The sequence below is a fragment of the Simochromis diagramma genome, unplaced genomic scaffold (assembly GCF_900408965.1).
Source record: "Simochromis diagramma unplaced genomic scaffold, fSimDia1.1 OVJJ01000205.1, whole genome shotgun sequence".
In the NCBI taxonomy this organism is placed as follows: domain Eukaryota; kingdom Metazoa; phylum Chordata; class Actinopteri; order Cichliformes; family Cichlidae; genus Simochromis; species Simochromis diagramma.
In genome coordinates, this window is record NW_024386782.1 from 7,968,997 (window position 1) to 7,986,903 (window position 17,907).

Genomic DNA, 17,907 nt, shown 5'->3' on the forward strand with positions numbered 1-17,907 from the left:
AAGAGTGTGTCAATATTTTGGAAACTAATTCCTTCAAACATATCAATGAACAGCACGTTTTTTGTTTTGTTTTTTTCAACTCAGCAGAGAAAACTTAATGCTGACTCATGACATATTGACAAAAGATCAATGCGCTCTTCAGATGAGCTCAGAGTTATGTAACAGCTTGATAAGCACACCTACCTCACCCTCTTCCACCTCTGCGGCATTCAGGATGGTCATGATCGTCCTCTGCTGCAGCTGATTTTTAATAAAAAAAAAGAAGACGTGGACACAGTAATGACTTTTTAATCATCACCTCAGTGCAGTAAATCCAAAACCAATGCTGCACCATGGCACTGTGCCCTCTGCTTAGTGACAGCTCTCAAGGGTTAATGTATCAGCCGTTCGATAAGAACAACTCTGATAACTTTATCAGTTTGGCTTGCTTAGCTTTCTGATTGCAAAGTCACACACCAGCCTTTCCACAATAAAATATCTTTATGCAGATGTGCTCAGCCTTTAACTGTGCAGAATGTGGTTTTTATCTTTATGAGTCTTGCTGTAAAAGAAGGCCAAGGCAGCACGGGATGATCCACTGTCCTCAAGGATGGACACCTGATCTATTCTGAATTCTGTTATTTAATAAACACTTTTTTTTTTTTTTTTTTTTTTAAAGTGTTGCTTAAATCAACAGCTCAGCACCTAAAACATCCATTCATTTACCTTCTTATCGCTGTCACACCTGTGTAGTCAATATGAGGCTAGGCTAGATTAACTTTTCACTTGTTTGTGCAGTGCAAATAGCTACCCGTCTCTGTCCAAAGGACCTTTCTGATTATATTTTGTGCACGTGTAGCTCAGTTTTTCTGTACTTTGAAGGTCCAGCTAAGGTTGGGCATTGCAAAGTAGCTTGGGCTACAAATACTGCGGTTTGTGGCATGGTTCAGGAGACTAATTAAGACTTTATATCTGATGATCTGCTGTTCAGAGAATAAGAGAAGTCACTACGTGTGTCATTACGCAGACTTGGACAAAAAGTGACACCAATTTTCACATTAAAAAAAGTGTTTCTGCGATAAGTGGTCATAAATGTTTCTAATTTCTTATCTGGCAATCGGATGAGGAAGTGCTTTCAGTATCAGATTTAATATGACTGCTGTTGTAGCTCTGTTGCTTTCATAGCATTAAAGAAAATAACAGACAAAAAGTTGAGGAAGTGGCCGTCTTATGGTGGGCAACAACAACTGCTGACTGCTACAGAGGGACTTTTCTGTTGGGGGACTGAATTTCTCCTTTTTGAAAGACCTCATATTACAGATATTGACCAGAAAGTTACTGTCCCAACCCAGAAGAACCGTAGCACATCATTCCCTGTAAAATACTGAACTGTCTTTTCAAATCTCAGGTTTGTGTGGACTGAACAGACCAGATAATCTGTCTAAATCAGTGGCCTGGTAGGTGGATTCACTTACGACTCAACCTCCTTGCAACTAGTTAAAACTCATGGTCGCCTGGTGACTGCATTACATTTTTTTTCCTGTTGGAGACCGATTTCAAATGGTGCAGCAAACTACTCCTTGGCCATTGCATGCAATTCATTTGTGGTAATACGATCATTAACTGTGATAAACAACTGAAAGATGCAAATCCGTTGATGTCTACGTGCACAGAAATTCACATAACTACTTAAAACTAATACAAAATATTTACAAATAACTGACTGTAAAATGACATGAGTGCTTGTTAACCTGCTATAAAATAAGACAACCAGAGTACAACCAGTTGGCAGCCAGCTGAGTCAAGTCCCCAACTGCAAAGAAGATGAGTTGCAGACAAACCGCGTTCATTGATGTGCACCAACTCAAATTTATTGCAACATGCTGGCAGTCAGTGTTTATAAATTAGCAATTATTAGCAAACCTTCGCCAATCTGTGTAGGAGTGACTGCAGTCAGTGCGAGTCAAAATTGTGATTGTTTTGAGACAGGTTGCCTCCCACCAGGCGATCTGTGCAATCGCCTTGCAGTCGAAAGGTTGCTGGTATTGCAATATGCATTGGTGAGCTTAACTGGTTGTATTCTCGTTATATCTTTTTACGGCAGAGTTACCACGCACCTTTATTATTTTGCAGTTGGTTATGAGCTTCTGGCTGAAATCTGAATCGAAGCCTTTGAGGTTAATCACCATATTGCCACAAAGAAAGTGCATGCAGTTGCCAACTTGATCATATTCAGTTGCAAACTCACATCAGACTGAATTGGTCTTATTGTTGCTTTATCACCATCTTGAAGAACAAAAGCTGCTTTGAAGAAGAAGGCAACTGACTGTGAGTGCTTGCACACCTATCACTCTTTTCCCTTGTGTGACTGTAGCATTAGTTCAGAGCCAGGCTGATGCTAAACTAACTGTCTTCAGGTTGTTCTGTCATGCACGAGTGGTAGTGATCTTCTTATCGAACGGGGCAAAGAAGTACAGTGCTTAACAAATTCATTAGACCACCTGTCACAAAAACAAGAAAACGCCAATGTTTTTAGAAATCTGTCAGAAACTTGGAGCCGGCACAGTGGACTTCTCTGAGAAGTCGAAAAATTCATCAGGGTGTGTTGATTAACCATCACAGAAACATAAAATGTGAAGAAGTAACAAACAATATATTTTTTAAATATTACACTATTCTTTTAAGTACAGCCCTGAAACACTTGGATTTTTTAAAGCCTGCGATGCTGTTCTCACCTTCACCTTCATGGTGCAGTTACTTAATGAAGAAGAAGTCAGGAAGACTTCCAGCTGAGTCTTTGTGTGCGGCTTATCCACGGCAGACTTACAAGAAACACAGTGGAACTTCTGACTGCAGAAAAACACAAATATAATGTGATACATCTGCCAGGATGACAAACATGAAGCTAGTTTGCTTAATTGTGAGGACCTACGGCCTTTCAGCTGAAAGCTCTAAGTTGTCACTTCCACAAAGATTACAGGCAGGCCACGAGTACGCCGTGCTCTCATCCACACCGACAACCACGCCTGCAGACAGAAACAAAACCATTAGAAATGACAGGGGGGACATTCATGCATGCTGCACAGCTCTGCAAGACTTTAGTTTCTGTTTTTAACCGGTTCTTTTTCATTTCTTGATATTTTTAGCCAAAGGAACAGCGATAAATGTTCGACGCACAAGTTTGAAAATGTGTGCATGCTGGTGACAGGGTGTAAGCGATAAACACATCCCTTTCAATTTTTATCTGAGATTGTCATGATAAATGCAGCAAAGACGCACTCCCTGCCTAAACATCATCACACTTGACAACCACAGTTGCAGCCCCACGACTTTGTATCCTTACACAGGATACTAAATTCAAACCTGATAATAACTTCTTGTACTTTCCATTTTGGGCCTTTTTTTTCCACTGGTGATTTCCAGAAGGTGTGAGTGCAAGACACAAGCTTGTTTTATTTTCATTCAGCCATCTGACCAAACATGTAGAGCAACAGAGGCCAGAACACAGTGTGATTTTCGCCCTCCATGCTGACATGAAATCAGCAGATGTAGATTATTATCTGCTTGAAGCAGCTCTATAATACACCACATTTACATAATTGTAGAAAAACAAACCAAGAAAGCTTCAAAGCAAGGATGTTTAACCAAAGTAAGTGAGGTTGGTGGCAATAAATTTAATCAGTTGATATATACTTTAATTAGAACTCATACGAGTAGTTTATCATTTATGTTTCAGATGTGGCAGCTGGTGGCGATCATAACTGGTGTTAGCAAACATTATAAATCCCTAAAAGCAGCAAGACTGCTTGTGTGCACAAAAAACAATTGAGGGAAAATGCCAACGTTCCCTCAAACTGTAACTCATTGTCACCAGAAGTTTAAAGCTTCGGGGGAGGCAGGCGGTTTAGTGAAAAAAAGTAACAGGAATGGACAAGAATCCAGTCATTTTTCATGTTTTTGTTTGCAAAAAAATCCTTTACAATTCAACCTGAGGACAGTGACTAACAAACAGAGTGCAAACTCCTGCATCCACACCAAAGCCTCTTCTTGCGCTGTAAGCACACACTTGCCATGTTCTCCAGGAATTGAGCTAAATGGAAAAGCACGGTATCGAGTGAAAGGCAGAAGCAGACCTGTGAGAGTGCAGAGGGAGTTGGGTGTGGTCTCCAGACTCAGTGGATCCAGTCTCGCAGGCTGGGGCAGGGTCTTCGCCTCGGGCTCAGGCAGCGACTGCAAAAGTAATTCTGGCCTGTTTGTGGACTCGAGGCAACCGTCGGAGCATACCTGAATAACTGACTGCTCTGCGCAGAGAAGGACACCTGGAGGTGCAAATGCCAAAAATGAAATATCACAATGAAAGAACAAGTTCTAGTCTTAAAACTGCTACTGTGGTAAAGATGTAGAAACTACCAAGTAGAAACTGCCAAGGGAAAACAGGAAGCACCGCATGCTTCTGATGGCTGATTTTACAGGTGGGCTTCAGCTGGCCATGCAGAAGTACAAAAAACAAAATATAATGTAGTGCAAGTACGGTTAGGTTCATAAGTTTCTGGGCAATGACGTGTTTTAAACTTTTCCTCTGTTCACCACCACAAAGGCTTTTAAATAAAATGCAATGTGATGTAAATAAAGCGCAGCTTTTCAGTTTTAATATGAGCGGTTAACCAAATGTATTGGAATAACTGGTCAGGAATTGCAGCCAATTTTATACTTTGTCCCCCTTAAAGGCTCAAAATTAATTCGACTCTTGGTTGACAAGCAGTTTTGTGACATTTTCGACATTAGGTGAGTCCCATTTTCTAATTTTTCCACAACAAATACAAGCAGATAAAAAAGTTTTGATGATGTGACTGATAATAGAAGTAACAGGATGAACTCTGATGTTTACATATCTATACTCTCTGCTCAGATTCACAGAAAGATAATGACCCAGAGCAAACTGTAAAAGCAACCCTAAGCGTTTCTCAAGTCATCCCCTGATCTCAACCCAATGAAATATGCTGTTCAGTTATAAAACTGAATGCAGAGAGACCCACAAACGAGCAGCAACTGAAGGCGGCTGCATTAAACCCCTAATAGAGCAAATGAGGAAACACAAAACTCAAAAGGTCTATGGATCCATGGTTTCTATACTTCAGGAAGACACTACAAAGGATTCTCAACAAAGTATTAAAACAACCCTGATATTTAAAATTATGCTAGTTTGTAACAATTGACTTTGAGGCTATGAACATGGGTTACTATGAATAAAAAAAATGACTGCAATTTTGAAACAGTAATGGAAATCCCCTCAAATTAAAGCTGAATGTTTGCACTTTGATCACATCTTGATTAGGTGAAATAAAATTAAATAAAAAATAAAAAATGTGCCACAGTCTGAAACTTATGGACATAACTGTATAAATACTGAAAACTAGTGACTAACTTCTGTAAAAAAAAAAAATGAAGAAAAACACTTTTTTTAGTATAATTCTTGCAGCTCAAACCCCGGCAGCCTCATCTCGTCACATTTCCCATACCAGCTGTGAATCATGCTGACTTTGGCTAAATTTCTGGAAACGAGGACTCCCTCTGGGAGCAACTGCACTGAGCTCTCCGGAGCTTTCCAACAAATGTGACTTTTACAATAATAAAATGTATTTTTTAATGTCTGATTGAACATAAACACAGAGTATCTGTTTGTTCCAGAGTGACCACTACATTCAGATGCTTTCAGATAGGTGAGCTTGTGCACATCCGCTGTTGAGAGATCAGCAATGTGTGAAATTCACCTGTATTTTGATCCTACGAATCTGCCACTAGGATAAATAGTATGTAAGGAATCATTTCCATATTTTTAATTCTTGGGCTCTACTCGAGTATCTCTGCAGTTAAAAGAGGCGTGTGCTTGTGTGACTGTTACTTTAAGCTGTTTCCAACAACACTGCCTCACACATGAAAACAAACCAGTGTGTGCAGATGAACTGATAGACATTAAGTCAGCCAACAAGTTGTCCAATAAAAAAATAAAAAAAAAATAACAAAAAAATCATAAAAACATCTGGAAAGATTCAGGAAGTTCACACTTTTTGTAACGGCATACAACTGTTTGTGCAACTTTTCCCACACAAGAGAAGGAGAGTGCAAAAATAAGTACAGAGCTACAACAACCACAGTGATGGGAACTGTGCCTGATTGAAATTTAAAACAAAATCCTCAAACTACAATTTTGAGGTACTTACACTTTCCTAGTTAAAGCTTCAAATGTCTGTGTCCTGTTATCAGTTTCACCAGAAACATTTCACCTCTAAACTTCTCACCTGCTTTAACCTTTCTATTTATCCACTGCTTTATTCACAGCGCTCAGGTCCTCAGACCAAACTCATGTTTGCAGTCGTTAGGCCTGATGGCTGTGCCCTGCAGTAGGCACCTACTGCCTTCCTGGCACCTCCATCCTCAACATCCTTTATCCAATATATCCATCTGTACAAAGCTGTCCAAACCATCTCAGCCCAGCTTCTCTAACTCTTCTCCAAGCAACTTTTTTCTCAAGCTGAGTTGTCATTTTTATTCCCATGCATCCTGGTCACTCCAAATCAAAATCTTAGAATATTAAGCCCCGCCTCCTGCCATTTTTCTCAGACCTCAGGGATTAATAACCATGAACATACTTCTTCCTCTTCTATTTCAAACTTGATGATTAGTTATTTAGATTTTGTTTGAGCACATATGTGTAAACATCTGTATGCGTACTTGTATAAACAGGCATCTGTCTAGATGTGTATATGTATAAATTGTTGTTTTATGTCTGAAATGAAAGGTTATCAACATCATCTGCCCTAAAAAAGGTATTTGTATAGCAGCTGCTTTGATGTATGACCTTTGTTGGGGTCCATCCATGTGGTTGGGAACTACTGAATACCACCTCAAACAGTCATACAGCAGTTTAACAGTGAAACATATCATAAAATTTGTAACCATAGACGTTTTATTTTATACCTACCAGTGCTACAACACTAAGTTTATGAAGCTGATGATCCCAGTTTTGATTTCGTCATGAACACAATTTTAAATGCAGCTCTTTTGCTTTCCCTCCCTGTCAGAGTGACTTTTGCACACATGAGGCCACTGTTAATGCTCAAATGGTTTACATAAAGCTCTACCGTGTTCTTTGATGGCATCGCTGAACGACAGGCGACACACAGCGGGAGAGTTTAGTGTTTTGAGGACGGAGGAAGTGAGCACACAGGAAGTGTTCACACACAGAGGCACAGTGCGCCTGCACGGCCTCTCTGACTGCTCCTCCTGTAGACTCGGGTCGGTGAGCACCAACCAAACCTCACCCTGGCCTACATCAGTGTTCTGCAGAAGAAACAGAGGCAAAGACAAAGAACACAGGCAGGGAATTACGTGGAAACCCAAATGACCTAGAAAGAGGCCAATTAAAGGAAACATGACACAACATAGCTTACAAAGCAGAAATCAGATGGTATTTATCACTTCTGTAGAAGAATTGCTTGAAAAGACCTACGAAAAGAGGAATCAATCAACAAACAATGCTGCTGAAGGAGTGCAAGAACACTAAAAAGTTAAATAACTGTGTTTCAGTGCGGTGAGTGCATGGCAAAGTCCACCACTTTGATCTGAGCTGTTATCTCATCTTGGTCAAAGTTTAAAGGTTTCACCAATCAATGGTGAAGAACAGCGAGGCCTCGCACAGGCTGTCATAGACCGGGCGATATGAACTCTGCAGTCTACGTCAGAGCTTATCAGCACGTTGGTTCAAATGATCTCAACAGGAAGACTGCGGCGCTCCAGAGGGAAGAGTGTTTGCTCTGTTCTTTAACAGAGGTTCAATTAAATTGCTCTTTTTGTGGCGTGACAATAAAGATACAATACCTGCATTCTCTTGTATAAAACAGTGGCAATAAAAGTGCAGCGGCAGGTTTTCGTCTCGCTCTGAAAAAGAAAAGGTTCAAATCAATCTGCTGAAGATAACTTATCTCAATCTGCTGAAGATTTCTGTGTGCGTGCTCTGAGAAACTGTTCACCTGCAGTATATCTCGTAAGGTACGTTGTGCAGGGTGAAGGTAAAGCAGGGAAGCAGTCTGATCCTCGGTGGGCTCCACTGAGCTCTCTTGGCCTGACAGCAGGTAGCAGAAACTCGGAGATGGAGCCAAAGGTCGGCGTTCCTGTGGACACAGGACACGGCTAAGTCACAGAGCGTTCTCAGCAGTCTACTGCCTTCACACGGCCCTGAGAGCTCTACACACTGAGACCAAAGGAGATGAATGAAAACACATTTTGGAAATTGGCAGTGTGGATTTCTCTTTTTGACGTTTTCATGGATTCATCTAATTTAATTAAGCTGCTCTATGCTGACTTCCCCTTTGTTAAAATGATCCATTTGACTCTTCAGCAATGCTACATTCCTGTTTTATTGCAAGAAAAAGCTGGAAATAAGAGACAACTGCAAACTCAAAGTGGTTCCAGAGCTCTGTGAACCACCGCCCACATCTCAAATTTGATATGTGATTCAGGCAGGTTGGGTGGTGTGTTCAATAATGACCAAGCAGAGTTTAGTCAGTGGGTGGGGTTAAGAAGGGTGATTTTATCTGTGCTAAAAGTGCTGTGCGCAAGGATGAAACAAATGCAGTTAAACAAAAACTGTGACTCTGAAATGTCTTTCTCTTATTTTCTTTTGTTTTGTTGGGACAAACTTTTCACCGAAATCTCTACCGCAGGTTTCACGTATGCTGGAAGAAAACATCAGCTGGTTGCTGCCAACTTATAGATCGCATCTCTGAATGAGCGAGCATGAGGAGGAAAGAAGTTCAAAGTTCAATTTGGTTATCAGGATGTCAACTAAATTCACAGTTTATATAAAAGCAGTTTCATTCCTGTTGCGTTTCAGTTGTCACAGTTTTCGGGGATTTCTTTCTGTGTTGTATAACAATGCAAACTGAACATATGTGTAATTAATTAGGGCTGCAACAGTAGCTGAATTCATTCATTATTAGTTTGTGGTTTTACTTGACTCGCAACGTAAGCATGGTCAGTCCACGTCCTCTTGTTCCTGCTTTATTGGAGGGAAATATTTCATCTAATTTCTGATCACCGAATTTAAAAAAAAGAAAGGATTGTACTTGGAAATAAAGCATTGCAAAATAAACAAAAATTGGTTTAGAAATTATTTTACTACAGTGCTAATGATTTTGTTTGGGATCTGAATAAAAAAAAAAATAATAATAATAGACTTTTCAATCACAAGTTTTAAATGCTGCCTTGGGCCATTTTAAAGGCTTAACAACTGATCAGCTGAATACAAAACTATCAGCAGGTTAAATCTGGTTTCAGCTCCTGTTATAGGGCTCAGCTGAATTATCTCTACAGTGAGGACTTACACTTGGCATACTAAGTGAGTCTCCATGATCCTTGAGAGGCATCGCTGGGGGCCACAGGCTGTCTATCAAGCTGAAAAGCCTGGAGCTCCTGGGAGTGAGACAAAAGAGAGAGAGAGAGAGAGAGAAAATACCTTGATGTATGCTCAATCATCCAGGTAATCAACAAAAAGTTGCTTCTGTTATGTGGATGTTGTGTTTTCAGTGGGAGAAACGTTTTATCACTCATCCAAGTGACTTCTCTGGTCTCAGCTGAATGCAGGTTTCTTTAGGGTTTATAAGGTTGCTGAAAACACTAAGACCAGATGAACTGAATCAACTTTTTGGGAGAGAGAGAAAATGTGAAAAGAGGGGCACGGGGGTGGGGGGATGGGGAGGTGAAACTAGTGAATAAGTGAGATGGAGAGCTTTCACAGCCAGTTTCACTTCCACTGAAACAGTTTTCTGCTAAAACAGAGCTTGTCCTAACAGCACCTAGAATTAACAGTGAGCATGCTCGGGCTGGCAGAGAGGAGAACCACGCTGAAACTGCTTCTTACCGGCAGGTTAAAGGCTGGGAAACATTCACACCCTATGCAAATTATGATATTATTGTGGCACAAAAATAACAAGGTTTGGAAAACCAATTACAAGTGACATGAATTGTCTGTGACTTTAAGCCCTGATGACTGACATTTGCCATTTCTCACCGCAGTCTTAATCACCGGAATGACAGACTGGAGCAGGATCAAACTGGATGTGCTTTTATGATGTTTAAGTGACGTCAAACTCCAAGCAAGGACTCAATAATTACAAACGGGGGAATAACAGCAAGTCGCAACTCCAGCATATCACGTCAGTCTCCCGCTCTTTTGTCTCTCTTCTAAGAAGCCCCTTCTGAGTTCTGCTTAGGTGAGAGCTGCCAACTTGTGCATGTGTGAGCTGTCATATCACCCAGTGGTTAACAACCTGTTAGTCAGCCTCTAATCACAGAGTTTCTTTGTGTGGAACTGGTTCTGCAGCCCAGTCGAGTCCAGTGAGGACTGCTCAAGGATGAGTAATGACAAGCTAACAGGTCTCATTCAGGACGCGGTGATTTTAATGCTGCCTTTGAACACTTAGTTTAACAAAAGTTAAGCACACGCATCTGAATGCAACGAGTGGCAATGGCCACCGCAGTCTGTTGTTAGTGATACTTAAATCTCTTTTGTTAGTGGGTGATGACTGATCATTACACATTTTCTATTTGATTTTGTTGGCAAATCTCCAAAAAAACAACAACAAAAAAACCCAAAAAACCCACGATCAATCAATCATTTCCTTAATGACAACCCATACGGCTCACATGCCAGGCTGATACAGTAACAGAATAGTTCAACCATTGTTCGGTGACAAGGGTTTATTGACACTCACATATCTGTCTCTAAAATAACATCAAGTTAGCTCGGGCTACGATAAAGACCTGAGGAAATCTGATAGCCTAAAACAACTAAAAGACACCTAAAACAAGTGTCGTTATGTTGACATACAGCCCTGCTACATGTAGCCTGATATTTAATGTACAGACACGAGAGTTGTGTTAAACTTCTTATGTAACAACTGGCAAGACAGCAATATGTTTGCTAGCTGAAACGCGTGCAGCAGATTTAACTGATCTCCATCAATTTCAGATATTTCTGGTTTGGCCAAAAAAAGATCAAACCAAGATCTGCCATATAACTGGTGTATGACACTATGAAGTAACTATAACCAAGTGAGCATGAGTTGAGGTTCAAATACAAATACAAAAAAATTGTTCTCTATTTATCAGCAGCAGTGACTTCTTGCAGTCTTGTTATCTCAGAGGTGTTAATTAGTTTGCTTTAATGTGGATTTATGGTCTGTCTGAATGTTAGGTTTTTGGTTCTGGGTGTACAAATCTATCCCACTTCAACGTTTCACATCTTTAAGACACACTATGAACAGACATGGGTGGAGAGCACGTCTTGTTGTGAGAGACTGTAAATTTCTTTTTAGGGAATATAAAGACTAAGAGTATCACTCCATGCAGTATCAAACATGCTGTTTTAGTTCCCTTCCCTCCGTTTTTAAGCTACCTGCTTAAGCCTGTTCCTCGCAAACAGAAGGTTTGAACAGCAGGTGGGTGGGGCTGCAGAGCTGTGTTCCTGAGAAGACCATATTAGGCATATCCACCCTTACTGACATCACACAGAGCAAAGAGTTAAACAAACTGTCTGAAGCTGAGTCTGATCCACCTCATTTACTCGTACATACTCTGACCACGATTAATATGAGCAGCCACCATTGCAACAAATGACAAAAATAATAAGGGAACACATAATAGGTCCACATTACGGTATGATTTCTAGGATATGCTTAGAAGTCCAGTAGTCACAATTTCTCAGAAACACATGCCTGATTTAACTCAACCTCACGTGTTTTGCCACTTGAGCTAATAAGATGGTCAATGTGCACCTCTGAAGATAGCCCATCCATCAGAGTCTCACCACAGACACCCTCTGGGGAAATTATAGGCTGCGATGGCACTGAAAATACCAAGGATGTAAACATACCCTCAGTCGGTGTCTAAATGTACCCATGTCAGTTCTTCTAACTGCTACTAATCTGGGATCTTGACTATGGAAACTCACGAGGAAAAGCGAGTATGCACCTCAGTATCATTTTACATGTAAACACAGTCACACTGCTGGCAGAACAAAATAATCTTGTTCAAAGCCACAGCACTGCCAGTTCTCACTGTATTGTAAATGTGGTTGTTAATGCTTTAAAAAAATCAGGACATCCAAAGACAAGCATACTGGAGAGTCACTGAGCACAGCGCATATGGTCCCCAGGCTACTTTACAAACACTTCTTAAAAGGACTTGTCTATCACAAGCATCCACCCAGGGCAGTTTGTCCCTGATGGCTAAAGACTGACAAGATAACCTGTGAAGCAAGATTGGTATCAGTCATAGCACGAACTTCCCCCAATTTCTGGGAACTGAAATCTAGATAAAAAGGCAAAGAGGACTTTGTGTGTGCGTGTGTTTGTGCTCTTTTTTAATGCGCTATTATTGTGTATCCTGTTAAAACCAAATGACAGCACAGGTGGTGAGGGCGAAGAAAGGGGAAGGGGGACTATGGATTACATAGTTCTTAAAGCAGGGTGATTATGCGATTAGAACTGTATAATATTACAATATTACAAAGAGAAGTGGAAGATATGGGTCTCACCTTTCTCGTGTGACCCGCTGTACCACTTTAATGCCTCTCAGCATGCAGGTCTTCCCCTGCCACATCTGGCAGTACCTGCTGAGGTCATCCTCACAAGGCAGGAGTTGCAGCTGGACCACACTGAACATCCCGTAGCTGTCCTGGACGAGCACACACAACCTGGGAAAAGTTAAGTGATTAACTATTAACATATTAAGTAAATCACTTTTTTTTTTTAAAGTTGTGAATCTCCTTCTATAACCTTGAAGATACGTATTTAATAGACATGCCTAATGCATTTCCTTCCTCGTAAGTGCTATTCTTATTTCAGACTCCTCCTTTGACTGAATAGAGTAAAAAGAAATCTAAGGTTCATTTTCTATCTTAAACAAGCCGTTCTTGCTTCTCTCCCCTTAAGCCTGCTTTCTTCTGATTGGTTGACCACCACAGACAGAAGGTTTGAACTGTAGGGGAGTGGTAACAGAGTTGTGTCCCTGAGGTGAACATTTAGGTGATGTCTGATCTAGGTGACTTAGCCAAGAGGAGAAAAAACAGAGCAGTCTGGAGCCTAAGCTTTAGGGCTTACAGGGCTTATTTCTTAAATGCTGACCTCACTTTTTCATTTGAAACTGGATACGTATTGTAACAGATACATAAACAATGTGGTATAAGGAGGATAAGTGCATTTGACTCTTGTCGATGGTCAGAGATTTATAGAAAACTATAAATATTCGTCATAACACCCTCTGAGAGGATGAAGTGAAGTACACCTGACAGCTTGAATCAAATGACGGTATTTTTTCAGGTCACTAAGAAGTCACTTTTCTTTCAGGACTCTCTGCATTAACGTAAGGTTCAGTCGTTCACCTCTAGCTGACCACAGATGCCTACATTAGGTTTGTCCTCCATTTCTAATTGTTGTTGATATCAAGAGAATCACTGACAGGCCTTCGGGACCAGCATGAAGCAAATTTTTCTGCCTAGTTGACAAATTTTATCACACATAACTGGCATGAATTTGCGTCTCTGCAGACTTTTAAATGTAACCATAGTTTAGTTTCATTTGCATTTAGCATGAACAGACCCAAATATTTATAGACAGACTATATGGCCATGATATATATGCTAGAAGCAGTTTAATTTAAACTGCTTTCCACAGCATGTTGGTGTGTTTTTTTTGGGACACCGTTCACCACCTTCCAAACTCCAGATATATTTAAGATGTGTCTTTGAAAAGGTGAACAGTACACACAAAACCAGAACCCACTTAAACAGCGTTGCTATTTTGCACCTCAAAACTTCACGCAATATCCTTTAAATGTATGTTTACACGTTATATAGATGGATTTTTCAAAAGAAGCAGATAATTACAAGCATTTTCCACCAAATACTTGTCAGGGTTTGTTATTCTGTAACAACAGGATTACTTTAATCAAACTCAGCAGCAACTACTGGCTTGTTACATGGGTTGATTGTAAATGCAAATTAACTGATCAATAAATAATGTCGAAATAAATGGTTTAGCACAAGTGTTTGTGTTGAAAATATTAGTGTAACATATTTTCTTATTCCCCTTTAAATGAAATAAAAATTTTATTTACACCCATGTAGTTCAGGATTAGTCCTGAGATTTATGACTGTTAATGCTGGTGGCTGGTTTGACAGGTTGCCGCTGACACAGAAGACCTTTGGCATACAAAGTTATGAGGCAGTGAACTGCTGTGTATGCCTGCACTCTGCTGCTCCCATTGAGCGAAGAGCTTGAACTGCTACAGGCTCCACTATCTCTCCCAGTCAAGCCCAGACACAGCCCTGTACCAGCCCTGAGAGTAAACAGGAGAGTTTATATCCCCTGGTTAGACAAGCAACGGCCAGAGAAGTAGAAGAGAAGGAGGAGGAGGAGGAAGAAAAACAAGGGAAAAAGGAGGACTGTCCATAATGCATGTGGATGCATGTGCATACAACAGACAGAGGAAAGTTTTGAGACTGTTTTTAACCGACTGATTGGGCCTACGAATGTTTTCTGTTGCTATACTTGGGTTCTGTCTGTATTTGTTTTGAAGGACCTGGAAATAGATATCTAAATATCATTCCAGACATGACTCTCGGTGGTATAAGCCAAAGATTTAACCAAGATTATTTTCAGTTGTTTGCTTAATCTAAAATCCCAAATCAGACATATACAACACTTTGTTAAATTAACAAGTTATTTTTGACACACCAGACCGAGACAAATGCTGCCCTCTCTGGGGTTTTTTTTTTTTCGCTTACAAAGCTGTAAACATGAGTGCAGAAGTTCAGCCTGTATAGCACAGTAAATGAACTCCTGCTCATTTTATACATGATGTTTATCAGAGAAAGGAACAGCCAGCAAGTCAAAGACAAAACTTTAAAATTCTTCCAAAACACAGTAATGTTTAAAAACACATTTATATCTATATCTATATTGACTACAGCTGGAGGAAGCATGGACTCCTACTAACACTATAACTTGATTAACCAGTTCTTTTGGGGTTTTTTTAATATACAGCCACACCTCGTCTGAACCTTGTTTTCAGTCCTATTGCCACCGGTGTATCAAATCCAGCACGTAGCCATGCAGTCTGCCTTTACAAACATTTGTAGAAAAATTGATAGTTTTAAAGAGCTCTCTAAATCTGAGTGTAGTTCTGCAATAGGATGCTGCCATTACAGCAAGTCTGTTTGTGATATTTCTTCCCTCCAAGATACTCCACCCTCAGCTAGAACTGATATTACTGTAAAGTGCAACCATTTGCACCTTTTCAAATTCTGAAGTGGAAGCATTTAGGCAAGTCAGCCACAAAGTGTTACACCACAGAAAGTCACAGAGCAAAGTTACAAAGTGCATAAAATAGAACAGACTCCCACATGAATCCCCACCAAAGCAAAGCATTTTATGTGCCCTAGTAATCCTATGAGGTATGTTGCTGGGGTCAACCTGGTAGGATCTCCAAATGCCTATTTGTTTTAAGTTAATAGGCGGGCAAGGTGATTTTTATGGAATTAAAAGAAACAAAACAATGGATCGTGGTACCTTGCCCAATCCAGGAGCCAGGCCCAGGACAGAGGCGTGCACGAGAGTGTCTGGTGGTCGGGTCACAGGGGCCACCCGTTCTGTAGACCTATACCTTCCCAATCTCCGGTCACTCCATTATCCTACTGAGCAACTTCACCTCTGACATGCGCAATGATACTATGACCCTTTGGGGTGTAGTTGGATGTGACACTGCAAGATCTGAGGGTAGCATGTTTAAAACTGAACTTCCAGATCTTACACCAGTCTTCGGGTGTTTTCACACCTCTGGTGTTCAGTCAGTTTAAATCATACCCTTGATGCACTTTGTTTGTGCAGGTTGAACACAGTGCAGTAATTGTACTCTGGTACAGACCAAAACAACTGCACCGAAACAACTTTGGAGGAAGTGGTCTTGATGTGATTCCAAATGAACTCCGGAGTGATTCGATTATGATGTGAACAGGACCCGACCTCTATCCAAATCAACTACCAATTGGTTGCAAGTTTGACCGAATAACCTTCCCGTAGACAACTATGCTTTATATTCCAGGATGCGGCAAGGTACTATAAATGTATAAAAGGATAATTCTCCAGTAGCCCAGAACACAGCACCTTCTTGCTGTATTTACTTTTGATGCTCCCACCCCAGACACATCTGGCCAATAAGTGGACTGAACATTCTCATGTAGTTTGTAGAAACACATTTTGGTTCGCTTGGATTTTTCTCTGTGTGAAAACAAACCAAACCACGGGGAAAAAATAACTAACCAAAGAAAATGAACTATAGGTTAGAAAACACCATCAGAGAGGAAAAGGGGCTATGCTTCTTACTGCTAATGGGAAAAAAACTGTTACTTTGTTGGTTTTGGACTTCATTGTTCAGAATCTGGTCCCAGAGGGCGACGGGAAGAATAGGTGATGTCTTTAGTGGGTGTGATCCATTAGGATACAAATGGCTTTCCCTCGCAGTGGCCTAGTGTGACTATTACCAAAGAAGTATAGAGTTCCACTGATAACATTTTCTGCCTTCCTCACCACTTGTTGCAGGTCCTCTCGGTGAACCACACCATACAGCAGTAGGGCAGAAGGCTCTCCAGTGCTGACTAACAGAAGTCGGTCAACATGTGATAAAGGAGGTAAAAGTTATTGCTGACTCAATAACATCAGCATAAACTTCGCACTAGGGGCTTTGTGGCATGGATTTCCATGGCAAAGCAGCTCCTGTAGGTGTAATGTGTAGGTGGCCTCGTATGCCCCTAACATATTGTGTATTTTGATCAACTAATAACTAAACCTCGAATCAGAGTCATAGAAAACAGAGCAAAGCAGCAAATCTTCTCACTCGAGTATGTGAAACCACAAACTGCGAGGTATTTTAGATAAATGGACGACTTATCAGTCATTTGCTTAAATACAGGATGAAGTATTTTTTATGATTTAAACAAAAACTTGACTGTTAAACATATCATTAGCACTTGGGAATTCGCTCTCTAATAACTATTAAATGGTTTGCTTGATTATATCATTTAGATATGTTAGTAATACAACTGGCTCAACTTTAAACGTTTTTAATATCTTGAGAAAACAGGCTGTCTGTATTTTTTGCATGTTTGTTTGTTGGTTGACAAATCCCATGAACAAGTGCAAAAGTAACAATGCTTTTCTGTTTGTCCAGACCTGACCAAGCCTGGTGTTTCCTGCTGGAGGTGTTCATATTTCACTGATCCAAACGATTATTTTCTTAAAGGACATAAATTGCAGTTTTTCTAAACCAGGAGTAAATAAAGTTCACATTGAAAATCTTTTAGTTCATTAATACACATTTCTAATGTTCTATTGAGTATTTATTACAGCATATTTGCTACTGATAAACACTCAATAGAACATTAGACATTAGAAATGCTAATCACAGCTTGTTGTGATTCTTATGCACTCACTAATAGTTTTGGAGGTCTATAGCACAAAGTTTTTAGTATTTTCATTTAAAAAAAGAAAGAAATTCATCATTTAAAACCACAGTTACCAACAGCACAAAGCGTGGGTGATTAAAAAAGCTGCATTTTATCAAAACAAGCCAGACATTGTCAACAAATCAACATCTGACCTTTCCTAAAATATAAATACAGCTGGTAGAGTCTTGCTTGGTGTAAATGCACTTTTACTTTTCGTAGAGCATGTTCAGTCTTGAAGCATGAAACTTGATAGGACACCTGACAGACTGGAGAGAAAAGGGTGACGGGACTTGTTGTGGTGCTGGCTTGTCATAAACAACTACCTCCCCCCTCTGTCAGCCCTTTTAGCTGTTCAAAGACCTACT

At 40.3% G+C, this 17,907-nt stretch overlaps 1 protein-coding gene across 2 annotated transcripts in view; it reads right to left on the reverse strand.

The window, feature by feature from the left end:
• spidr (scaffold protein involved in DNA repair) overlaps positions 1 to 17,907 on the reverse strand; it is a 44,017-nt gene that overhangs the window by 1,000 nt on the left and 25,110 nt on the right. The window contains exons 11-19 of one of the 2 annotated variants that reach the window (XM_040020395.1): positions 12,575 to 12,733; positions 9,363 to 9,450; positions 8,010 to 8,150; positions 7,858 to 7,917; positions 7,122 to 7,320; positions 4,113 to 4,298; positions 2,912 to 3,005; positions 2,715 to 2,829; positions 184 to 240 (exon numbers count right to left, since the gene is read on the reverse strand). In XM_040020395.1, coding sequence (XP_039876329.1) covers positions 184 to 240; positions 2,715 to 2,829; positions 2,912 to 3,005; positions 4,113 to 4,298; positions 7,122 to 7,320; positions 7,858 to 7,917; positions 8,010 to 8,150; positions 9,363 to 9,450; positions 12,575 to 12,733 — 1,099 coding nt within the window. Of the gene's footprint in view, positions 1 to 183; positions 241 to 2,714; positions 2,830 to 2,911; positions 3,006 to 4,112; positions 4,299 to 4,389; positions 4,463 to 7,121; positions 7,321 to 7,857; positions 7,918 to 8,009; positions 8,151 to 9,362; positions 9,451 to 12,574; positions 12,734 to 17,907 lie in introns of those variants that run through there. The other variant, XR_005694369.1, reaches the window with a different exon arrangement.